Genomic DNA, 25420 nt, shown 5'->3' with positions numbered 1-25420 from the left:
TACCTGTCAATGAACAACCTGCCTAGGGAAGAAAGAATGAAGCCAGAAAACATTATCCTTGTTGGCATCATGCCTGGTCCAAAGGAAGCAAAGATTGACCAGATGAACAACTTCTTGGAACCTCTGGTAGACGAGCTGGTAGAGTTATATGGCAGCATAACTATGAAAACTCCAGAGTTCCCCAATGGTACTAGTATCCGCGCTGCTCTTATGTGTGTTGCTTGCGACATACCTGCTGCAAGAAAGACTGCTGGATTTACAGGATTTGCAAGTACAAACGCCTGTCACGTATGCAAGCATCATTTCACTGTTGTTGCTGGAACAAGTAAGATCAATTATTCTGGATTCAATCATGAGAACTGGGTCTCCCAAACAAAAGAGGAAAATGCAACCGAAGCTGAGATGTGGTTCTGCGCAGAATCTGATGCAGAGAGAGCTGTTTTGGAGAAGCAGCATGGCACCCATTTTTCCGAGTTGCATTGCCTATACTACTTTGATCCCGTCCGATGCACGATTGTTGATCCCATGCACAATTTGTTTCTTGGGACAGCAAAGCGTATGATCAGTGTTTGGAAAGACCTGAGGTATCTCCCAACTGCTGTTCTCATCCGTATGCAACATCTTGCCAATGGTATTCTTGTTCCTCCCGGGTATGCCGTTTTATCAACAAAGATCGAATCTGGTTTCCCGTATACAAAGGCAGACGAGTGGCGATCGTGGTGTCTGATTTATTCGTTGGTGGTACTAAAAGACGCTTTGCCTGAAGACGACTACAAAAACTGGACTCTCTTTGTAAAAACATGCCAAAAGTTGACCGGTCCTTCAGTCACATATTCAGAAATTGACAGCGCACACCAGCTCCTTAGAGAATTCGGAAAAGAGTGGGAGACTCTTTATGGAGAGAGCAGCATCACGCCAAATATGCACTTGCATATGCACTTGCGCGAGTCAATGCTTAATTTTGGTCCGGTATATGCATTCTGGCTGTATAGCTTCGAGAGATACAACGGCAAGTTGAAGAACATCAAGACGAACCATCGCAATGGTCTTGAGGTCACCTTCATGAGAGTCTTCCTGGAGAAAGCATTCATTGGTAGCTTTCTTCGAGCGTATTCTACCAATCTTTCATCACCACTGATAGAGTTCCTTGAGGGGATTGCCCAAGTAAAATCAAATTCCGACAGCTCTTCTCCCTTGAATTTGGATGCTGGCCACCCTCCTGCGTTGCCATTTAGCTTAGCAATGTTCCAGCAAGCTGCTACAAATCCATGGTACAATGTCACCGGAAGTGAGGCCTTGCCCCCGACCACATTGCCAATCAAGTTGCAGCCTTTGACTATGATGAAGGATGATCACTATCAGTGGTTATTTGAATTCTATGTCAAGGCTTACCGGAGTACAAGTGTTTCCTTCTGTGTGGTAGGGAGAATCCCAATTGGTGAGGATGTATTTGTGAACAATCGGATTCAAAAGGTGAAGAAGATTTCGTTGCTGGGGCAAGAGTACTGCAGTGGTGAAAAGAAGAAGTGCGGGTCTTTTGTGAGGGTATTGTTTCTTGAGAGAACAAATGACGATGTATCTGAATTCCCTGGTCAAATAGAGTATTTATTTACTCATACCATCAAGATCGGTGGAGTCAAAAGAGTGTCAACGTTCGCATTCATTAAATGGTTTCCTGCCTACCATTCAAGTAGTCATCAGCCATTAGCTGATCAAGGTCTGCAGTTGTGGGACAAGGGATTTATGGAAGAAGATGCTTCGTGCATTGTTCCAGTGCATCGTCTGCATTTGTGCTTTGTGTTGACTACGCATAAAATGCAGAGTGGGACGCAAAAGCACCTGGTTATTCCACTGCCTAGAAAAGTAGTCACATAAAAAAATAACAACTATTTAGGTTACCAGTATAAATAATTATAATACAAGTTTTTTTGACTGTAAAAAGGTTTAGCTTTATTTATCTCTGTATTCTTATTTAGTTTTAACAATACTTTATTAAGTATTTAAAAGAGCAATAGTAAATTATATTACCAGTTTTTTTAACTATTAACGAATAGTAAAAACCATTATTTAATTCTCTTGCTTTTATCAATAATATAAAAGACAAAAAAACTTGTATATTTAATACCCGACATTTACCATTTTCTTTGCCTTTATTACATATTCTTGCTAATATCGGTATTATAATTTCCAATAAAAAAAAACGAGGATAAAACAATCAGGGTTATATAATTAAATAATTGCTTTGTATATATATTTTTTTTATTAATTGGCTTTAAAATAAAATAAAATAAAATAAAATAAAATAATAATTTATTATTTTGATTTTTGATTTTGTCTTTTTCTTTTTCCTTTTATTTATATATTAATTGCTTCTCATCTTGACAATACCGCCTGATTATATTTTACCACTTCACCCCACATCATTCAACACAATCAATAAAAATCATTAAAGTACTATATTCACTTTGTAAACAAAATAACAATTTATTGTTGGCGTGTGTGAATCCAAGCAGCAACACGTGCCTTTTTCTCATTCGATAACTCGGTGTTTCTCAAAATAATTGGATAGACAGAATTGTCAATGACATCTGGTCCCTTGTTAGCAAGTCTCTGTTTCTTCAAAACAGTAAAGTATTCATCCACCTGCATTATAATATAAATACTTTTGAGTTAGAAGTATTAAAAAAAATAACTTTTATCATGAGAGCCTTACCAAGAGATGTCTATTTCTAGGAGTATATCTAGTTTTATTTTTCTCCTCATCTGACTCAATATCAGATAACATGTCATAGTCCAGAAGGTCAACGACAGTCTCACCAAACTTAGACTCAAGGTTTGCCTTGTCAGCTAAGTGAATTGCCTTGTAGTCTGTAAGAATCTGAAAAAAAAAGTTAAAATAGTCTACACAAAAACTGTTGACTATACTTACATTTCTCTTTCTGGACCGGCGTCAAGAAATCCGATTTTGTTGAGCTATCTTTTCTGGCAAAGCTTTTGCCCTTTGAAACATATACGAAATATGTCTTCGGGTTTTCTCTTCCACAACTGCAGACGAAACAGACTTTACTTCAGCTTGCTGATGTGTGTAGCTCTGCACTACATCAGCGATGGGACGGTTGGATGTCGAGAAGGCGCCCTCATTGACCATCAATGGCATTGTTGCCAGAACTGCTCGTGTTTGAGAACAGATCAATCTCTGCAAAATATAATGTAAGTAACTTTGCAATATTCTATTACTAGTATATATCCTACCAAAACCGTTGGAAGGCAGTACTTTATATATTCTCCTGTAGTAAGAGCCTGACCGATGGGACTATGGTTCGAATTGTTATTCTGGCCATTGGTTGCTCCCATGTTGTGGTAGACCTTCTCCAGAAGTGAATGAGATTCATTCAGTCGGGTGCTCATGGTGGACAAAGTGGACAGGACAGTACCATCTAGCTCTGCGCTAACTGTCAAGCTGGGAAGAATTTCCTGTTGTCTTGTGCTTGCTGCTGTCCCAGCGGTTTGTTGAACAGACTTTTTGTAGTCGTCTTTTTTGTTTTTTTGGATTGCTGCGTATTAGAAAACATGAATTGAGATATTTAAGACTAATGAAAGAAATGGAAACAATGTGAATACTTTAATAATTAGAGTCGGGTTTCTTTAAAATAATAAAATAAATCAAAACATATGTAAAGGTGGAAAGTAAGGCACCAAAAGATTATTTTTCTGATGATGTTCTTTATAGCATTTTGATCTCTATATTATACTTTTCTTTATAAGCCGACTTGGAAAGGCATTTGTAATAGCTTACATCTATTACAAAGATGTGAGAGATTATGGTTTAGTATGTAATGTCTTGTCTCAATTGGGATGGGTTGACTGACTTTCAATTTGCTCCATTGATTCTATCAGTTTCTCAGGGTCAACGGTGATAAAATTATAATTTTGAATTTCCCCCATTTTTTTTTAATTTTTTCTTTCTTCTTCTTTACTTCTTTCTTAATGTCTAACATGGTAAGCATCAACTCACATCAAAGTTTCAAGACCTAATCATCTTGTTGTTTTTATTCTAGCATGATACACTATGCTTTAAACCACCAAGTCCTTCTTAACTGCCTCAAAAGTAATGATAAAAAGGTAATAAAAATATACTTGAATATTTATTCATGATTTATGTATTAATTATTCTGCTTAGATTTTTCTGGCCTGTTAACAAAGACATATACCTTGGGAGGGTTTACAAAATGGTATGTTGTATAAATATTAACATACACCTTCAAGATACAACTTGTATTTATTATTTTTCTTATGTATACCATACACTTTATAGTCACTGGTCTTTATCTCGGTCCTCTTTTTTTGATTATACACCGACTCTTATTCTCTACAGACAGACAAGTAAGTAAATAATCATTCTACTTCTTTGTATGTAATTCTAATGAAAAGAAATTATTTTATAGATAATATTTCCATTTCCCGCATGCTGCCTCTTCTATTGTATTGAATAATTGGTAAGCAAAAAATAGTCTGATACTCTTTATTTCATTCTAATAAAAGATTATATTTTATAGACAATGTCATTGTATTTTGTGTTTGTCAACTCTTCTGTTTTCTGAACTGTCTGGTAAGCAAACCATAGTCTTATTTACTTTGCATCGTATTAACAAAAGTTATTATTTTTATAGACAATATTACTATAATTGAGACATTTAACTAAAATGTTGATATATCTATCTTTATATTAAAGACATCCATCTGTTCTCGTGTTTAACTTTATTGTAAGCACATTCATTTTTTTTAAATAATCTGTCACTCTCAAATAAATATACCTAGAACATTCTTTCTAATCCACCCTATAATTATTTTTTATAAAAGTAAACAAACAGGCCAAGAAGGCATGCCGCAGCAAGCAATGGAATACAGTAGGGGTCGATTGCACCAGGGGTGGACTAATGGATATACAAAAGGAATAATACAATATCCACTAAAATAAATGACGGCATCATGAGTGTGATGTTTCTACCCAATTGCAACAGGAGATGATTAGTGATGTAGATGAATAGAAACAGCTAGAAACAATAAGAAAATCTTTTTAAACCAATAAAAACCTTTAAAATGACCCATAAACCTCTAAATCTTGACTAAATCTTGACCAAATCTTGACCAAATCTCTTCTTTAACAACCTATATATAGTAATAAAAAGATGTTGAATGTTATGTGCTGTATTTAAAAAAACCCCCAAAACCAATATAAAATGAAAAATCTGCGGTCTGATAAAAGTGTGTCTATATTTTCACAACCAAAATATATCACATAAAAGTATATCACACTTTTTCTTTTTGCGTTCCTAAAATTCAGTATACTAATTGTATTCATTTAGCTCACGAATTTTAAAAAATTGGCATCATAAATTCCGATTGAATTCATGCTGAATTTTATTCATTCAGACAGTATTTGGTCAAGATTTAGTATACTGAATTGGCCCTCTTTTTGCAGTGGTAGTGCAACTGCTGAACAGATTCAGAAAGAATTGCAAGAAATAATTAAAAAAATGACTGAGATAGTCTACCCTGCCGTGTTTGAACACGTAAAGCATATCACACAAAAGCAAAAGGAACATTTTGACACGAGTCACAAAATGATAGATCTGGTTCCAGGAACTATAGTTATGATTTTGGTGACAGAAAAACAGAATAAATTAGATCCAAAGTATAAGGGATTTTATACTGTTGTTCGAAAGACTGCTGCCAATACTTATGTATTGAAAAATGAAAAGGGATTTTTAAAACCAAAGAATTACCCCCCTTCTTTATTAAAAAAAGTGTCGAATAAGATATTAGAGCAAAAGAATGATTTTTTTGAAGTCGAAGCAATTATTGGTCATAAGAAAGATGATATGAACAATTATTTGTATAGATGCAAATGGTTGGACTATGATGAGTCTCATGATACCTGGGAGCCAGAGGATTACTTTACTGTTCCTAAATTCATTAAGGAATACTGGCAAAGAATTGGGGAAGCACCAGAAAGTATCAAAGACATCAACAAAGCTAATAAAAGATTATTGAAGGATATGAAAGTTGTAAATTCCATATCCAAAGAAAAGTCAGATATAAAAAGAAAGAGCTATACAATGACAGCTTTGCAAAAGAAGAAACACAGTAAGATCTAAATAAAGAGTTATTTGAGTACCACAGTACTCATATATATATATAAAATGCATAAAGTACTTGAACGATATTTAATTAATACCTGGGTGGGGATAATGTGGTGATTCAGACACTTGGTTGTTGGATTTATTACATCTAAGAACATATTCCTATTATTATAGTAAAACAGCTATCATTATAAGAACAAATGAATAATTTATTTATTTTACTTATGGTAGATCAATAAGACCAATAATTAATTACAGTAAGTACTGTAATTATGACAGCTCAGTAAGCACTGAGTTAATATGAGGACACTGCAATTAGATTAAATTATAAACATAGCAGTACCAGCTCTCTAATATCTAAATGAACTCAGACTTAAGAAATTAAGATGTGACTGACAAAGCAGATCGTGTTTTGATATAAAAAGGACAACTTTATATTCTTTAATAAAGACAACCTATATACAGTCTCAAAGTATTCTTATATACGTCTCAATCTTTTTACTGTTGATTTTATTTTATAAAACTTCGCATGACATTCCCAAATTAACTTAGGCAACCTCCCAAGTTGATTTAGGCAACCTCCCAAGTTGTTTTTTTTTTGGCTGTTACATATAAAATCAATATTGTATAGCTAATATCATTTTGATTTAGCTATCAAACATTTTAAAGCTAAAATAAAAATAAATGATATGAAAAACGACATTAATTATTATACAAAATACAGAACAAGAAGCTTTTTTTTAAAAAAAAATAAACAAAATAAAATGAAGCAAAACTAAATGAAGCAAAATCTATATAAACATTTAACTAAAGATTCATCTATACTTTATATCTTTTCATTATTCCTGTGGTAAAATAACTCTTAAAACACGATACATCAGATTTACTTGTTATTTATTAATTTTGTAAAAGAATAAAAAACTAACTTCTGCTAAAGTGTTTGATCACTCTTTAAATACTAAATTAATTTATGTTACACCTATCAGTAGTATGTAGCACATGTAATATATGTATGCCTTGTTAAATGACTGGCATTTTTTCTTATCAAACTTATATATAGTGGTGTTTCAACACAATTCCTATTCTTCTTTCTCTAACCTTTTATTATAAATCCTACATCCCAAAGTATTACAGCCCAAAGCTCTAGTGGCAAAAAGAAGTCTAGAAGAAGAACAAAGCAGAAGAATAAAAGAATTCTTATGACTTTATACAAGAGAATTGTTGACTTGACCATAAAAAAATATCATAAGTCAGTTGTAAAAGTTGCTTCTATGTTTAGCCTTTCTAGATCTACTGTAGATAACATAAAGAACAGTTTCATAGATAATGGAAAGATCGTGGTCAAGCAAAGAGGTGGCAGAAAGAAGGAATGTACAAAAATCATGGAAGAACATTCAGAATATCTCATTGAGATCCTAGATGAAGATTGCACATTGACTCTTGAGATGATGAGAGAAAAGCTTTACGAATGCTTTGATGACTTACAAGAAAAAGACATAATGTTCAGCATACTATACTGTCATATAATGAACAATATTGGGTTCACCTTAAAGCGAACCAAGGCTGTGGAGGAGAGGAGAAACGACCCGGATGTTATTGAAGCAAGGAGAAAATTTGTGGAGTCTCTTCCAGAACTTGGGGTTGCATATGTAGCCAATTGTATTTTTATTGACGAAGCTGGATTTAATGTTAATCTCATATGCCAACAAGGGTGATTGAAGAAGGGGAAGAACACCATTGTATGTACTAACACCAAGAGGGCACTCAACATCAGCATCTTGGCAGCAATATCAAACAATGGTGTCAAGAGCATGTCAGCTAAGCTTGTTCCAAAAGGCACCAACATTGAACTTTTCATCAAGTTCTTAAAGACAATCATAAAAACACTGGACAATATCAATGCTGTTCCCCAGTGGTTCATCCTGAACAATGCTCCCATCCACAGATCCCATTTGGTCAGAGACTTTATGGCGACAACATAACACCACACCAAGTTCTTGCTACCTTACTTGCCATTCTTGAATCTAGTAGAAGAGAGCTTCTCAAAGCTAAAGGGTTTGGCCAAGAGAAAGCCAGGGTTAGATACTGATGACTTTCTGGTATACTTGTCAGAATGTAGCTCACAAATAACGAGAAAACTGCCAAGGCTGGGTCCAACACAGCATTAGTTTTTTTAACAGTTGCCAATATTGTAAAGAAATTTATTAAAATAAAAACATCTTGCATTGATATCACTTTTTGCATTCTTTATAATTTACATTGATTTTACATGTAACAGCAAAAAAAAACAACTTAGGAGGTTGCCTAAATCAATTTGGGCTTTTCACTAAATTAACTTGGGAATTTGCCTAAATCAACTTGGGAGTTTGCCTAAGTTAATTTGGGAATGTCACTATATTAAATGGAAAAATCACTATTTTGCAGTTAAAATCCTGTATATGAGGCATTGGCCAGTCACAGCAGATCCACAAAATAGGGTTCACCACAACCTTCCTTCTTAACAGTAAGAACAAGTCACTAGAATATGTATTGTTGGACATTATTTTGATGAATCCATAAAATCTGAAGATGGTTAACCGCAGTACCTCTTTATGCACAGTAACATTTTCCTGAGCATTAACCGCAGTATAATGACTCTTCTTTTACTTAGATATAATATAATAGCTACTGCGGATAATGCGCAGTATTAGTTTAGAAAACTATATAAGACAATTCAATTTATACCAATAAAAAGTATCTTTTATCTTCTCTTTGATTTTACATATACTCCTTGACCCCCAGTGGGTTTGACCTTTTGACTTTGTTATAGTAAAAGGAAGACCAACCCAGATCAGGAACGACAGTATCCACAAAATTAAGCATGACAAGTCCAAAAAACAGTTGTAAAAGTTTTTCCATAGTGAATACATTCACTATGTACACCCCCGACGGGGGTCGAACCCGCAATCCTCAGATTAGAAGTCTGAAGCGTTATCCAATTACGCCACGGGGGCTTACATGTTGTCACATGTGTTATAAACAAATCCGACATTTAGCCATGTTGTGGTGTCCAGTACTGGAAGGTCAGTCTGCTTGGTGGGTTTGTCCAGCAGTTTGTTGTGATGTGTTGTCCCGGTTATGAGAGGCTGACGTCAACAGTTTGTTGATGTGGTGCTGTGCCCTCGGTGGCAAGAGGATAATTTTTCTGTGCACAGTAAAAATCTCGTTTCTGTTCCCTGTTTCTTCTATACACAATACTTTTTTCCTTTTCCCTTGTTAACATATTCATCTACATTGTACTCATTTGAAATCATGCTCCTCCATGCTAGTAACATTCCTCTTCTACAATGCACATAATTCATCTTGCCGACATCTCCGCGCAACATCAGTACCTTTATTATTATATTTTTACTATATTTTTATTCATATATTTTATCCTTGCTGTATTGATTATTCATCATTCTATTTTTACTATCTTTATTTTTCCAAACTTCTATTATCAACTTAAAATTTTGTTGACTATAAAAAGAGAAGCAAACTCAACTCAATAAATCATTCAATTCAGTTTCAGTATCTTTTTCTTGTTTTCTTCTCTTTGTGGTCTACACCATCTTGCGATATAACATATCAGTTCCTTGGTTTTAGGAAGGTTGTTTGTTAGTTTTGGTCTCCTTGTCAGTTATTACTTTTCTGTTTCATCATTCTCTTTTCATATACCTTTCTCTCTCTCTCAATTTTAACAACGATTCTATCAGTTGTTCTCTCTTTTCTTATCTGTCAACTATTGCTGTGTGTCACCTTTTGCTGTATCCATCTTCTGTTCTATTCTATTATCATTGTATTTTATTTGCCAAGTAATTTGTTATAATTTACAACAAACCTAACATACCACACATCATATTTGCCACATGTGTTATAGGTTTATTAGGCGTTAGCCAGTTTCTGATGATGGACACCAGATGGTGGGTTCCTTCCAAGGTTTGGTCTGGTGGTGAGCTGTGACAGGTGGTACCAGACTCATGGATGTTGACATTGACGGTGAGTTGACCAAGTGATGTGTCTTGAGGGACAGGAGTGGTCTCCCCAGATTTCTTGGGAAATCTTGTTTCTGATACCCCTTATACCTAAACCCCCAATTTCATTCCGTTTCTTGAATAATTAGAATACATATCTATATCATTATCTCAGAAACACCTGTCACCCACTAAAAATTATACTTCTTTCCTCTAATTTTATGCACTTCTTTATTACCAATATTTATTTACAATATTTTTTTTATTACATTTTTATTAGACTTTATTATTATACTATTATTATATTTTTTACTTTACTTTACTACATTGTTATTATATTATTATCCTACTTCTATTCTAATTCACTATATTTTTATCTTACCTTTATTCAATTACTATATTTTTACTATACTTTTATTTTATTCTCTCTATATTTTTCTATTTCACTTCTACTATCAACATCAGTTACATGTAGTAAAATTTTTACTTGACTTTCTTTTCTTTCTCTCAAAAAATGATTTTAACCAAACATTTCTGTTTATAAAAGGAACAATCTTTTCAATCAATAAAATCATCATTCTATCCTTGATCTTATTTATTTTTGTCTGTTATTATCATTATTATTCATTCATATACAGTGTCCTTGTTTTTTGAAGTGTTGTCTGTTGATCTTGATATATTTTGTTTCTCTGTTTTCTCTTTTTTGTCTTTTACAAAACTTTGTCATTGTCACAGTTTTTATTTTCATCTTCTTCTTATTTTTTCTATCTGTCTGTCCCCAATTCTTATCTGTCAAATTACCAATTCTTTTCTATCCTTATTTTATTCTCCTTCTTGTATTTCGTAATTTACATTACATTTATTTGCCAAGTGATACTATTACAATTCACAACAAACAAACACATCAAGCATCATATTTTTGACATGAAATGTTATAAAATAATAAATACTCAACAAAATTTTGGTTGTTCAGCAGTGCAGTGACATTGAAGAATTCTTTATAATCCTAGAAAAGTTATATTCTATTATGCCTTTATTTTCTAATGGAAGCCGAGGCTAAATAGAAAGCAATTTTTTTATTTGAAGAGCAAAACACCAATAAGTACAATGAAAAGATATTATTTTGTCAAAAATAACTTCACACAACTAAATATCTTCTTATTTTCTCACTATATTTAACTGAACCAATTAACTTGCACTAGAAAAACATACGGAAATTACTATGTACAAAGTTAAATTATAACAATAGAAAATCTGGAGTATTTTTTCATCTCAGCTTTTTTTGTGTGTTCAAAATGAAAACACTGTTTTTCGGTTTTCTATTGGCTTAAATACAACAGACAAAAATATTATTTATTTTTATTATTATAAAGACATAACAATTTATTATAAAAACATAGTAAATTTAGTAAATGTTATACTTGTTTCCTTTTTTTCTTAACACTTCAAAGTAAAAAAAAATAAACATTATGTCCACAATTCCTGAACTCTACAGCAAAAAGTGTCATTGTGCTGGATGTAGTCAGAACAATCTCAGCTATAGTTTTGTTGCCAGAAGAACTGCTCAACGTCATAACAAAAGGGCAAGACTAAATGCCATAAGATGTGAAAGGGGTACAATATCTGAATTTATTTTATTGTATTGTAATCCATGAAATAACATGTTGTAATAGACATGTTTACCCAAAGAAATATGATGGAGGTCAATGATGAACATAAGGTTTATTTAATTCAGATACTGTTAGATATTAACCAAGTGTTATATTCTGAATGTAGCTATCTAAACCCAGCAACCCAGAGCCCTGGAAGAATTGTACACTCAGAAAAACTCACCTGTTTTGGAAGGAGCTTCAATGTCTGACACTGAAGACGTTTCTTTTACTAATGATGCAATCAGCAATGACAACAATGGTGACAGTGGAAGCAACAGCAATGAAATCAGTGAAGATGAAAGCGAAGACAATGTTATTGGGCTTGACAACAATGAATTGAATAGTAAAGGTCAGTTAATGTTAAAAAATTAAAAAAAAATAGCATTAATTTTTTTTATAATAGACCCTTTTGCCACCCCCGATATGCCCCAGAACCTAGTGCACAGGTTCATTGCTACTTTTGTGGTGATGTTTGCTCCCCGCTATTTGGTTGACAAGGGCACTGTTGTGTGATATTTCAGGTACAAAACAATAGAAAAATAAAATATTTGATAATAGAGACATATAGAAATACTTTGAGACTGTATATAAGTTGTCTTTATTCATAAATAAAAAGTATCCCTTTTTATAAGAAAACAATCTGCTCTTGTCATTACGTCTTAGTTTCTTAAGGCTTTCTCCCTTTACTATATTTGATTATTAGAGTGTATTTACTGCTTAACTAGTGTTGGTGTTACAATTATGACATCAAGTCATAAATCGTACTTCTTTAGCTCTTAGCTATTCTTTTCTCTTTTATACTAGAGCTTTAGGACTTCCTACTAAATTAGCTTCATATCAATCTGACACAGTTTACCTAGCAGTATGATATAATTATCTTAACAAGCTTTAAGATATTATCTACAGTACTAACTATAATAATTATTGGGCTGATTACTTAATCATTTATATATATTTTATACTGACAAGATGATAGCTACTACACTATCCCAATATGAATATGTTCTTATATGTGATAAATCCAACATCCGAGTGTCTGGATCACCACACGTTGTCTTGATCAAGCTCATCAACAAGCTCTTGACAATTTATGAGCAGGATTTCCAACTGCCCTTGAGCCTTCCTGGTCTTCAGCACATGACAGATTTCTCAGCCATGACTAAAGGCATAAAGAAATTTGTTGTGTGTCAGGATTGTCACAAGGTATACAAAGAAAGTGTACCTGTCCTATCTCATTGTGATTTTGTAAAGCTTGATGTACACTCGTCTTGCAACTGCCAATTGACAAAAACATCAGCATCAGGTGCTTTGGTGGCCAAGCGTTCATACTTGTACCAGTCTGTTATTAATACTTTATGAATGTTTTTTCTTTGTTCAGGATTCGAGAATAAAATTAGACATTGGAATCATGAGCTGAAGATGGTGGATACAATGTGTGACATATACAATGGTGCCATGTGAAAGGAGCTTAAAGACAAAGATGATGTGCAATTTACAAAGGATTTGCGTTCATTAATGTTCACTCTCAACATCGACTGGTTTCAACCTTTCAATAATGTCATGCACTCAACTGGTGCCATATACCTGGTAGTAAATAATCTGCCTTGCAATGAAAGATACAAGCCAGAGAACGCACTTCTTGTAGGATTGATGCCTGGCCTGAAGGAACCCAAATCCAAAGAGATAAACCATTATCTCCAGCCTATGGTAGATGATCTGATAAGATTGTATGAGGGACTGGCAATCCCAACTTTCGAGTGTCCTAGTGGTGTCCGCGCTTATGCTGCATTGATGATGGTGGCCTGTGACATCCCGGCAGCAAGAAAGTCAGGTGGGTTCACCTTGCACAGCAGTACATGCACATGTTACAAGTGCAACAGACATTTCCCTCGCTTGGAAAATGGGGTCAATATTGACTTTTGTGGGTTTGACTTCTCTTGGTGGGTGCTTCGTGACAGTGTAGAGAACAGGTTGCATGCTGAGGAGTGGGAAAGTGCTAGTACCCCTCAGAAAGGCATTGGCTGAAGGTCAAAAATGGTGTTCGATGGTTGCAGTTGTATCGCCTTGGATACTTTGATCTAGTACATAGAACGATCATTCATCCCATGCATAATCTTTTTCTGGGAACACCAAAGAGATTGATTGAAACATAGACAAAAATCAAAAAAATGAAAAACAATAATCTGCTTGCAATGCAGACAGTTGCAGCAATGATGATATTGTCCAGTGACTATACCAAGCTGAAAACGAAGATAGGAAAGGACTTTTCTCACATTAAAGCAGATGAGTGGAAGTCTTGGATATTGGTGTACTCTCCCATGCTTCTAAAACCAGTTCTTCTGTCCAATATATTCAATGGCTGGATGCACTATGTAAAAGCATGCTGTGTACTTGTAAAGCTGTCAATCAGTTTTATCGAAATAGATCAAGTACACAGATATCTACAAGAATTCTGTCAATCTTGTGAAGATACATATGAGCCAAAAGTCCTCACCTACAACATGCACCTGCATCTCCATCTTCATGACAAAATTTGTGATTTTGGACCCGTGTATGACTATTGGCTCTTTGGTTTTGAGAGATACAATAGTTTGTTAAAGAATAACAAGACAAACAGAAAAGACAGGTTTGAAACAACCTATATGACAAAATTCACTGCAGACGCATACAAAGCTGATTACGTACGAAATATGTTATCATGTCCAAGCCTCATTCCATTCCTTCCTCTTTTCGAAAAACTTACCTCCACAACCGCACCTATAACGACCTATGCCACTTATGCTCCAACCAACCAACAATCTTTCCAATCGCAACAATTTGTAGACTCATCCTTAAGTTGAGCAGCACCTATCAAAGGCAATGAACCACTCCCCCCGTCCACCTTTCTTTTACAGTCCTTAAAAGAATCAACAATGAGTGATATTGATTATCCTCAATTGTTAGATTATTATAAAATCGCCTATGCCATGCCCAATCTCATTTCTTACTACAATGCCAGATTGTCACAATATTTTGTAAATAACCGAATCACAAAACTGAAATCAATTGATCTTCTTGGCCAAACATATATTGAAAACAACAGTTCTGATAAGTGCAGGTCACTCATTTAAGCTTTCTTCCATAGCAGCAATGGCCAAACTTCAAGTCTATATACTGGACAAATTCAGTATCTTTTTATACATTTATTTACTCTGCCACCCCATCCTAACCACTGAGCATCAACATTACATCAAGACCAGCATGTTTTTGCATACATCTGATGGTATAATTTGACAAATGACAATGAACACAGAGATGAAGGTATTGCAATCTGCTTGCTAGATTTCTCCACTGATAATTATCACAGCATCTTGTCTGTACATCGCATACACTTAGAGGTCGCAACTGCTGTAGATGTAACTGATATGAATAAAGAAAGAATGCTGGTCATTCCTATGCCAAAAAATATTATGCCTGAAGCCTTTATGAATAATTAAGCACTATGATTTTTTATGAGAATAATTAAATAAAAAACAAAGTACAAGTAATGCCTCTTTATGCATTTTTTTGGTTATTTAAAATATAAGACGTTATTAATGAAAAAAAAAAGAGCAAAAATATAAACTTTATTTAGGGCCCGTTTCTAAGAGCTCACTGAGGAAACTGTGACACAATTGCATCAGAAACTGGTCCTTCAATGGTTTTGCCAAAAGCATGTGACAGCAATTGATGGCTATTTGAGCCTAAATCAGCTACCACTTTCTTGTCAACAAGTGTGATGAAGTGGTTGTACTATATTAAAGACATTAATATTTTATTCAGTATAATACAATATAATATATTAACTAAATTCAATATTTCAACTTTCAAAAAACTAATTACCTCATCACTTCTCTAATCTGGACGACAAAGACGAAGCCCACTATAAGAAACATGAGGCAAAGTGCCATCGTCTGACTCACCAACAGACATAGCCTCTTCTATAATGAGACCAGAGCGATCTCTTTTCATCTTGTCATCAATATCAGTCTTGTTAGACTGATACGTGTCAGGAACCGATCTGGACAGGAACAAGGGCAGAGAAAACAGACAGAGAAATATAGATAGATTCCTTTATTAAAGAAATTGTTCGCTTGATCTTTCTATGATCAAGCTCTACTGATATTTATATGAATATATTTATGTCTGCTATTTATAAGATATAATTATGATTGGTATTATAAGTGTTCTGTCTATGGGAATGAATACAATGATTTAATTGGTCAGAGAATATAAAAGATGGAATCAGTTATGATTGGTCTAAAGGTCAAGACCAATTGGAGGTTCCTTACAGTACACTGTTTTGCAACGTTTCAAATGCTGTTAAAAATATTAAATTAGTTTTCTTTTTTTGCTTTAAATTAATGACTTAGATAAGAATTATTCAAATAATAAATAAATAAAGTATAACTTACCTCCTTTTCGCGGCTACTCCTTCTGTTGCAAGCATTTTCTGACTTCTTTTTAGTCTGAGACTTTTTAGCTGCACGTTTTCTGCTAGTGAAGTTCATGTAGACAAAGTTACGAACATCACTTTCTCTCAGTCCTTCTCCTATGAAATTTCTTTCCAAGTAGGCAATGAGGTTTTCTGTCAACTCAGTGTTTGGTGACTGATTGAAGTTGACAGCCGTGTTTCATCTTAGCTTGTCATTGTTATGTATGAGATAAAAATAAGATATAAAATAAAACAAGTGCAGACAAGAGTATGGTAAGACTTTGTTTTATTAGAAAAAGTAAAAGAATCAGAAAGAAGATGATCTTCTATTGCTATTTGTATTGTGCATTTATATAGACATTGCATTTAGCTTGGAAATGATATGATGATATCATGTAATGTCTGTTTCTTTACCATTATCTTCTATGATTTAGTTCTTATGTTTTTAGTGTTATTGACTAGAGTCTTAGTATTTGTCTTTATATGTTCTTTACGTAATTTTCTTGTATAAGAGAAGGTATATCTTTTAGTATCGTTACTAGTTGTTGGTAACTCAATGTACATATTTATTGAGTGTCTATACTTTTAATTTAAATCTACAATTATGTTGGATACAACAGTCATTGTTAACTTGCATTTCAACCAAATGTTTTGCCTTGAACTTAGAGTCTCACGAATGATCTCAAAGAAGTCTCTATTGAATTTTGGTAAGTTATTAAAGATATAATTTACTATATGTATGACATATACATAGACTTTTGTTTTGTTAACTGATCTTGCATCAAAAGCTATGATGGGAGAACCAGCTACATTTATTTCCATGCTCACAAGAGGAACAGTATGCACTAAAGCCATCGGCTGACTCTGCAAAACAGCAGATACAGAAGTGTCCAAAGTTTTTGCTTTGATATCAGCAATGTCTTTTATGACAGTAGTCATGACACAATGCAAGATGACAAGAGAGTTTGTCATCTCTCTTTCAGCAGGAGTGCGTCAAGTGGGATAGCTTTCATTTTGGTTAGACATTTTCTATTAATTTAAAAATATAAGCTCAAATATGTGTTAACTGTTAATGTTTTTATATTTTTTGAATAAATTTCTATTATACACTACAATTATATTTATTATCAAACATACCAAAATAAAAGACAGAAAAAGATGGAGAGATAGAGAGAGAAAGTGTGAGTATAAGTAAGAATAATTGTAAGAGTGCGTGAGCAAGGGTAAGTAAGATTGTAGCAAAAATGTATATTTATATTTCCAAAAAAAAGGATTTCTAGTCTTGATTGATCTTGGTTATAAGAATATATCTAAAGTAACTTCTTGTACAAACACTATGTAAATTGATACAAAGATTGCTTTTAGATATTACATCATTATATCTATTATGCTTTTTGGATATTTTATTTTGAGTTTCATTTTTTTTTAATTATCTATTTTGTTTTTTTTTGTATTTTATTTACTTATTTTTTTTATTTTTCCATATTTTTCCATATTTTTCCTTATCAACTATTTTCTTTTCTTTTCTTTCTCTTTCTGATTTTTTTTATAACTGTAAATTTTACTGGTAAGATACATTCTTCTTAAAAACACTTCTGTGCAGACAATAACAAGATTAACAAATTCTGTTGTCTATAGATACATATATACTCTCTTAGTGTTTTACTATAATTGCAAACTTTTTTGGTAACATATGTTCTTTTTTTTTAAAACAATTCTTTTCTTCAAATGTAGCTAAATAATAATAATTATTTCAGTTGTCATAGATACTAGCATGTTTTTTTCCTTCTGATGTATTCTCTTTACAATGGCCATCCGGATTAGTCCAAGTTAGTAACTATACTTCATGTCATCATCCTATAAAAATTATTCTGACTTTTCCCCTTCTTTTTTATAGACAATATTGCCAAAAAATATTCCTTACAATTAAACAAGACCATCAACACGGTAATATTTTATTTTTTATTTACTTTTAATATTTATCTGACAGAATATAATTTTTATTACAGATGAATGTTCATCTGCCAAACACGCAATGAATCAAGAACCTCTATCTCTTGGCAACGTCATTGACATAGTAAGACTTCTTTTTTTATTCTCTTAATATGAATGATAGTATTATTTATACTGTATATTAATTTATGTTTTTTACTAAAGATTATATCAACTCTTGACAAGTACTATCTAGGTCTACAAATAAATTGACTTTCTTCAGATATGTTCATTAAATATTCTGTCACCAAATTCACTCAAACTAACTTCTCTATATTATTTTCATTGTCAAAGAAATTATACTTAACACCATGCCTCAAACTCTCAAAGTTTTATTTTTATCTTCTTCAGTCATTATATTGTATGTATCCTCAAATTAATATATCACTCACAACATGTATATATTTAAATACGCATTTAACTTCTCTTCTATTATGTTAAATAGTATCTGTGCCAAAGATAACTACTGAATATGAGGGCTTACAAACATTATATATAAAGCACTGCTTGATTTGAGTCATATGAAGGATATTGGTGATGACGGCCCAAGACATATAATATTATTTCAATACTATCAATCTAGAATCATTCTATTTTCTCTAATAAATACAAAAATAAACTATAATTCAAATCAATAATAATTGAATATCAAGTAATTGGGGGAGCAGATGATCTATGCTCTCATAATAAAGAGTGTTAATGATTGGCTTATAAGCAATAAAAGGTCCGTGGTTCTAACTATTCACCCAGGGATAGTTCAACAATACACATGTGACGTAGTCCCTGATTATTAACCTTTAACATGGAAACAGATCATATCACAGCAAAAAACAAAGTTTGAAATAAAGTTTTCTTGGTACTCTATTATATACAAAGATATAAAATTACTATTAACCTCAACCTCACTAATGCTATCAAACTTTACACTTGTAGATAGCAGGTCTGTGCACATGTAACCAGATTAGCTGTGAAGTTTTATAGAATAAAATCAACAGTAAAAGGATTGAGACGTATATAAGAATACTTTGAGACTGTATATAGGTTGTCTTTATTAAAGGATACATAGTTGTCCTTTTTATATCAAAACACGATCTGCTTTGTCAGTCACATCTTAATTTCTTAAGTCTGAGTTCATTTAGATATTAGAAAGCTGGTACTGCTATGTTTATAATTTAATCTAATTGCAGTGTCCTCATATTAACTCAGTGCTTACTGAGCTGTCATAATTACAGCACTTACTGTAATTAATTATTGGTCTTATTGATTTACCATAAGTAAAATAAATAAATTATTCATTTGTTCTTGTAATGATAGCTGTTTTACTATAATAATAGGAATATGTTCTTAGATGTAATAAATCCAACAACCAAGTGTCTGGATCACCACATTAGCTTTTGTACCAGTGGAAATAGGCAAAACCCCACTGTAAAATGCGGAATATTCACAATAGTAAGCCTGAATTTTCCTATGTATATTTATTGTTATTTTTCTAATGAGCCTTGCTACTATAGCAAAAATGCAATTCTTGCTCCAACAAATCTCATGATCAGTCGGATTAACAAAGTTTCTCTTAAGATGTTTCATGGAGAAGACCATGTGTATACTTCTTTGGATACAGTCATGGACTCTGATGACCCAGATGCAGACAATGCCAGATATCCAGTTGAGTTCCTCAACTTACTCACTTTTAGTGGAATTGCACCACATATACTCAAGTTGAAAGTTGGTATGCCTCTTCTTATCATGTGCAATATCAATCCAGAAGCTGACCTTTGCAATGGCACCAAAGTGTTTGTTGTCTGTCTCATCCAGAATATCATTGGTGTAAAAAGATTGGATCAAGGACACAATGGAATAGAACATTTCCTGTCTAGGTTCAATATGGCAACAAAGGAAGGGGAACTACCGTTTATACTGTCATATCACTAATTTCCTGTCCGTGCTGCCTTTGCAATAACAATAAACAAAGCACAAGACCAAACATTGTCTCATGTTGGAGTCTATCTTGACCATCCAGTTTTCTCGCATGGACAGCTATATGTTGCATTGTCAAGAGCAACAGATCCAATGAATGTATATGTAGCCATGCAAAAGGATATAGACAGCACAAAGAATGTAGTATATAAAGCTCTTCTTTAACTTATATATATATGTCTTATTTACTTCTCTCAAATTTATTTAGCTAATTCTATGCTTTAACCTCTACACTTGAAAATTTATATCTTATCATATTTTTAGAATTACTATTAAAGACATTTTTTACTATCTATATTTTCATACAAATAAAAGTTTAAGCCAATTATCATATTATCAAAGAGTGGATAAAGGGAGGGCCAAATAATAATGCAATATAAAATATAAATATGAGCCTTATAAATAGACTTATTTAATGTAGAGAATTGATATAGATATAAGCATCTTGGTTATTCTTTCTTTATACATTGTGCAGTTATTCTTCTCAATGGGGAACCCTTGGAGAGCGAGCAGAGCTCGTATTTTTTTAATAATAAATGTGTTTATAAAAAAATAGCTGCTGCCTTGAGAATAAGAAGTGAGCCTGTCCAAGACCAAAATTTGGACACAGAAACATCGACTTCTATTTCAGTTTCTGAGTTGACTGAATTTTCACTTGAAAATGAAACTATTACTGAAGTTCTCAAAGCAGTCATGGAAGAAGGGATTAAGGAGACTTCATCTGATGAAAAAGTGACTGAAAGAGAAGAAGAAGTCAAGAAGATTTTAACTGTGAATAGAGGATCAATCTTACCCCATTGTTCTCACTGTAATGGAACTGATCATTGCCAAATTACAAGCAGATTTTGTCCAAACAATAACAGTAGCAGAGCAAGGAGATCTAGATATTGAGGCAGAGGCTTGAATAATATTGCCTGACTTCCAGCTATTTCAGAACCAGCACTTGATAACAGGGAAGATATGGATATCAAGTGTCAATTTTGTGGGGCAATGATGTGACCACATAAAAAAAACAGTTTTTCTTCTTTAAGAAGCCCTGTGTTTTCTATGTGTTATAAAAAAGAAAAGCATGTTCTCCCCCAAATTGAGTCAACAGCTACAGGAATTGCTGAGCTTTTGATCTATAGAACACATAGTAGAAGAAGTTTCTTGAAAATATTTAAAGCTATAATAGCACAATGAGCTTTATCTTTTGGGAGCTAAAATTGATATCTTTGTTGACAACAATATCAATGTGGCATACAACTTCCGGATTCATAGAACAATTTTTTATAGAACTGGATTTATTTTGCCAGTGAGAGAATCTGATATTGCTCACCCAAAATTTGCTCAGATCTATATTTATAATAGTGCTGCTCAGATAGATCAAAGACAGTATCATTCCCTACAATTGGAAAGAAGTGTTTTGAAAAAGATTTGGTCCATTCTTATGGAAACAAATCCATTCATACATCTCTTCAGAACAATAGATCAAATTTCTTGGGAAAAGAGACAATTTATGGATCTCACTTTGCGTTTAGTAGCTGAGGGGCCTTGGGATCAAAGACAGTATAATGCTCCAACTGCAAGTAAAAAAACAGTTCTTATTAGAAATAATGAAGAGGGTACTTCAAGAGACATTGTGCTGCACACCAGAGCCAACTTCTGACAAAACATCAATGAGTTCCACTGATCTTACGATGCTTTACACTATGTGCTACTCTTTCCACATGGTGAAGATGGTTAGACTATTGATGCCAGCTCATTGTCAGGAGAGCATGTTACAGTAATGCAATAGTACTCAAAACATTTGATGTATTGACGCAACACCCAGCACGTCCTCCATCTTTTTGGCCATCTCTTTCAATAATATATTGTTGCTATGTATGCCAAAGTTGAGCACGATCAGCTGTACTTCATCACTAGCAATCAAAATCGTCACCGTGTAGATCTACAATGAAATTCAGAATGCTGTTATCCATGACAATTGTAATCTTGCAAATCTTAGAAAGAGAGTTATTCTTACATCTTCTTTTATTGGTAGCCCCCAGTATATGGCTCAACTTTATCAAGATTCAATGAGGGTTGTGTGTCGTTTTGGCAAGCCTGATTTACTCATAACTTTTACTTGCAATTCAAAGTGGTCAGAAATTACAAATTCCCTGCTGACTGAGCAAAAAACTAATGACAGATCAGATCTTTGTTCTTGGGTTTTCAATATGAAGCTCAAAGAGCTCATGATTGACCTTACAGAAAAACATTCTGGGGAAAGTTTTGACCTTTATTTATATCATTAAATTCTAAAAGTGGGGACTTCCTCATGCCCACATTCTTTTGATTTTGCGACCACAAGATAAACCAAAAACAATAGAAAATTTTGACAGAACAGTTTTGGCTGAAATCCCAGATCCTGAAACTGAGCCATTGCCATACAAAACAGTAAAAAAATGTATGATGCATGATCTATGCAAAAAGAAATATTTTAAAGCACTATGCATAAAGAATGGGATTTGTTCAAAGAATTATTCTAAAAGCTTTGCAATGAGACTAGCGATGGTAGAAACGGATATCTTATTTATCAACGCAGTCGAAATGGAAGAGTTATTAGAAGAGGGCCAAAGATCATGGATAATGGATAGGTTGTTCCACACAATAGATACATATGTGCAAAATACAATGCTCATATAAATGTTGAGATTAGCACCTCAGTTTCTGCCGTAAAATACCTCTACAAATATGTATATAAAGGACATGACCGTGCAATAGCCTGTGTGCAGCCTACACCCACCAATTCCGCTCCACAACAACAACAAGAGCATGTAAATGAAGTTAATGAGTTTCTTGATGCTCGGTATGTCTCCGCTTCTGAAGCATGCTGGAGAATATTTTCTTTCAAGCTTCATCAAGAGTATCCCAGCCATCAAAGACTTTCAATCCATCTGGAAAATGCCCAACCCGTATATTATAATCCATCTTCTAACCCAGAGGATGTTGCAAATTCCAGAAAAAACACTACTTTAATGGGATATTTCGACTATAATGCTACACACCCATCATCTGAACAATTTCTTTACGTCGACTTTCCTTCTCTTTATGTATGGAATACAAAAGAACAAAAATGGACAGCACATAAGAGGTTTGATAAAGGAACGATTGGCAGAGTTTACACAGTGTCTCCAAGAGATATTGAAAAATATTCGTTACGATTACTGCTGCATAATGTTAAAGGGGCCAAAAGCCTTGAAGACATACGTACAGTAGAAGGATGTGTGTATGAAACGAACCAAGCTGCATGTCGTGCTCTGGGATTACTTTTGAATGATGATGAGTGGAGTAACTGTATGGAAGAGGCAGCAGCTCATCAGATCCCATTTTCTTTACGAAAACTCTTTGCTATTCTTTTGATTTTCTGTGCAGTATCAGATCCTTTTTCTTTGTGGCTTGCTTATCACAATTCTATGATTGAAGATTATCTTCATTTGGCAAGAGAAAGTAGTGGAATTCCTGCGTTAGCCCCCACACAAGATATGTTTGACAGATGTTTATGGGATATCGAAAGTCATCTATCTGCCAACTCTATGTCTCTCATGTTGTTCACTGGATTTGTTCTTCCACCAATGCCTGACATCCAGCACTTTAGCCCAAATGTGCAAGATGTTCAAGCCATCATACAAGAACAAGAAGATTTATGCGATCAAGCCCAGCTTTTGCCAGATCCAGATACATTGACATTCAATAATTCACAAAGACGTATCTATACAACAGTATTAAGTGCAATTGAAGAAAACGTGGGAGCCCCAAAATTGTACTTTGTTGATGGTCCAGGTGGGACGGGAAAGACATTTGTCTTTAATGCCTTGCTTCAAAAAACTCGCCAACAAGGAAAAATTGCTCTTGCAGTAGCAACAAGTGGAATTGCTGCATTGCTGTTAGACGGTGGGCGTACAGCACATTCCAGGTTTAAGATTCCAGTACAAGTTGATCTTAACTCTTTATGCTCCATCAATGCAAACTTGCAAACGGCACAACTTATTAGAAGAACAGAATTGGTTATCTGGGACGAAGCTTCTATGATTAGTAAAGATGTTTTTAATACTGTAAGCAGATCCATGCAAGATATAATGAAGGCTGTCGATCCATTGCTTGAAAACGTTCCATTTGGAGGGAAGTTGTTTGTCTTTGGAGGCGATTTTCGGCAGGTCCTTCCTGTTATACCCAAGGCAACAAGAGCTCAGGTTGTAAGCCAATGTATCAAGAAAGCATCTGCATGGAGAAATGTAAAAACCTTGTGGCTTACAACAAACATGCGAATTGCCCAAGCAAATAATGAACAAGAAACATTAGAGCTTATGGAATTTGGAGCATTTCTCTTGCAAGTTGGTAGTGGTTCTGCCCGCACAACAGGCGGTGATAACACCATCCCAATTCCGCCCCATATGTTACTTTCTGGATGTAATCCTGCTGATCTGGACAAAGCAGTTTTCTATGATCTCTCCTCTAATGCAGCCAACCCTCATTTTCTCATGGGCCGTGCTTTGCTTACTCCTAAGAATAAAGATGTCAAGAAACTCAATGATATTCTTCTGAGCCAGTTTCCTGGAGAGGCACAAGAGTTTAAGAGCATCGACCAGGGAATTGATGAAGATGGTCAGTTGACATATCCAGTTGAGCTACTAAATACCATTGATCCTGGATCCCTACCACCTTACTCACTGTCCTTAAAAAAAGGATGTCCTATCATGCTTCTTCACAATCTTGACCCAAAAAACGGTCTCTGTAATGGTACACACCTGATTTTCAACTCTTTTGGAACATCTGTCATCAGAGCAACAATTTCGACTGGATCCAATGCCAGGCAAGTATCTCTTATTCCAAGAATAAAGCTTAATCCATCTGGATCAAATTGTGAAATTGAATTCCAGCAGTTTCAATTTCCAGTTCGTCTTGCATTTGCAATGACAATAAATAAGTCACAAGGTCAAACTCTTGAGAGCGTTGGATTATATCTCCCTGCCCTAGTATTCTCCCATGGCCAGCTGTATGTTGCTCTATCCCGGGTCAGAAAACCTTCTACAATCAAGATAATGCTTAATACACCAGCAAATTCCAACGAAATGGCAAATACTGTATTTGCAGACAATGTTATATTTAAGAAAATCTTTGACATTTAGTAAAAAATTATATATAACATACACTATAAACCCATCTAATCATTTTTTTAAATAATAAAACATC

At 33.9% G+C, this 25420-nt stretch overlaps 10 protein-coding genes and 1 non-coding gene across 11 annotated transcripts; 8 read left to right on the top strand and 3 right to left on the bottom strand.

The window, feature by feature from the left end:
- Positions 1-9: 9 nt before the first annotated feature.
- Positions 10-1875, top strand: PHYBLDRAFT_152043 (hypothetical protein; the record flags this gene model as incomplete). Its single annotated transcript, XM_018432824.1, has 1 exon — positions 10-1875. The coding sequence occupies one exon, from the start codon at positions 10-12 to the stop codon at positions 1873-1875; it is 1866 nt and encodes a 621-aa protein (XP_018284813.1).
- A 609-nt stretch (positions 1876-2484) lies between these two features.
- On the bottom strand, positions 2485-3945 carry PHYBLDRAFT_152042 (hypothetical protein; the record flags this gene model as incomplete). Its single annotated transcript, XM_018432823.1, has 6 exons — positions 2485-2643; positions 2714-2868; positions 2930-2999; positions 3068-3196; positions 3253-3554; positions 3870-3945. 6 exons carry the CDS (start codon positions 3943-3945, stop codon positions 2485-2487), a joined length of 891 nt encoding a protein of 296 aa, XP_018284812.1.
- Positions 3946-5537: 1592 nt separating this feature from the next.
- Positions 5538-6158, top strand: PHYBLDRAFT_152041 (hypothetical protein; the record flags this gene model as incomplete). Its single annotated transcript, XM_018432822.1, has 1 exon — positions 5538-6158. The coding sequence occupies one exon, from the start codon at positions 5538-5540 to the stop codon at positions 6156-6158; it is 621 nt and encodes a 206-aa protein (XP_018284811.1).
- Positions 6159-7342: 1184 nt separating this feature from the next.
- On the top strand, positions 7343-8125 carry PHYBLDRAFT_70241 (Homeodomain-like DNA binding domain-containing transcription factor; the record flags this gene model as incomplete). The annotated part of the gene is made up of 2 exons (XM_018442241.1): positions 7343-7831; positions 7901-8125. 2 exons carry the CDS (start codon positions 7343-7345, stop codon positions 8123-8125), a joined length of 714 nt encoding a protein of 237 aa, XP_018284810.1.
- A 932-nt stretch (positions 8126-9057) lies between these two features.
- Positions 9058-10250, top strand: PHYBLDRAFT_152039 (hypothetical protein; the record flags this gene model as incomplete). Its single annotated transcript, XM_018432821.1, has 3 exons — positions 9058-9205; positions 10042-10113; positions 10189-10250. 3 exons carry the CDS (start codon positions 9058-9060, stop codon positions 10248-10250), a joined length of 282 nt encoding a protein of 93 aa, XP_018284809.1.
- On the bottom strand, positions 9063-9136 carry PHYBLDRAFT_t266. Its single transcript has one exon. It is a non-coding gene; the product is annotated as a tRNA-Arg (tRNA).
- Positions 10251-11604: 1354 nt separating the features above from the next.
- On the top strand, positions 11605-12300 carry PHYBLDRAFT_174798 (hypothetical protein; the record flags this gene model as incomplete). Its single annotated transcript, XM_018437341.1, has 4 exons — positions 11605-11749; positions 11809-11855; positions 11926-12136; positions 12191-12300. 4 exons carry the CDS (start codon positions 11605-11607, stop codon positions 12298-12300), a joined length of 513 nt encoding a protein of 170 aa, XP_018284808.1.
- A 228-nt stretch (positions 12301-12528) lies between these two features.
- Positions 12529-13146, top strand: PHYBLDRAFT_70243 (hypothetical protein; the record flags this gene model as incomplete). The annotated part of the gene is made up of 3 exons (XM_018442242.1): positions 12529-12548; positions 12592-12649; positions 12757-13146. 3 exons carry the CDS (start codon positions 12529-12531, stop codon positions 13144-13146), a joined length of 468 nt encoding a protein of 155 aa, XP_018284807.1.
- Positions 13147-13955: 809 nt separating this feature from the next.
- On the top strand, positions 13956-14627 carry PHYBLDRAFT_152036 (hypothetical protein; the record flags this gene model as incomplete). The annotated part of the gene is made up of 1 exon (XM_018432820.1): positions 13956-14627. One exon carries the CDS (start codon positions 13956-13958, stop codon positions 14625-14627), a length of 672 nt encoding a protein of 223 aa, XP_018284806.1.
- Positions 14628-15417: 790 nt separating this feature from the next.
- Positions 15418-17212, bottom strand: PHYBLDRAFT_152035 (hypothetical protein; the record flags this gene model as incomplete). Its single annotated transcript, XM_018432819.1, has 4 exons — positions 15418-15558; positions 15700-15804; positions 16221-16415; positions 17012-17212. 4 exons carry the CDS (start codon positions 17210-17212, stop codon positions 15418-15420), a joined length of 642 nt encoding a protein of 213 aa, XP_018284805.1.
- Positions 17213-20693: 3481 nt separating this feature from the next.
- PHYBLDRAFT_174795 (hypothetical protein) lies at positions 20694-21975 on the top strand (the record flags this gene model as incomplete). The annotated part of the gene is made up of 4 exons (XM_018437340.1): positions 20694-20724; positions 20763-20959; positions 21381-21774; positions 21797-21975. 4 exons carry the CDS (start codon positions 20694-20696, stop codon positions 21973-21975), a joined length of 801 nt encoding a protein of 266 aa, XP_018284804.1.
- Between the last annotated feature and the right edge of the window lie 3445 nt (positions 21976-25420).

Source organism: Phycomyces blakesleeanus, assembly GCF_001638985.1.
Source record: "Phycomyces blakesleeanus NRRL 1555(-) unplaced genomic scaffold PHYBLscaffold_33, whole genome shotgun sequence".
NCBI classification, from domain to species: domain Eukaryota; kingdom Fungi; phylum Mucoromycota; class Mucoromycetes; order Mucorales; family Phycomycetaceae; genus Phycomyces; species Phycomyces blakesleeanus.
The sequence above is the reverse complement of the archived record's forward strand: the minus strand, read 5'-3'. Positions and strand labels throughout refer to the sequence as shown.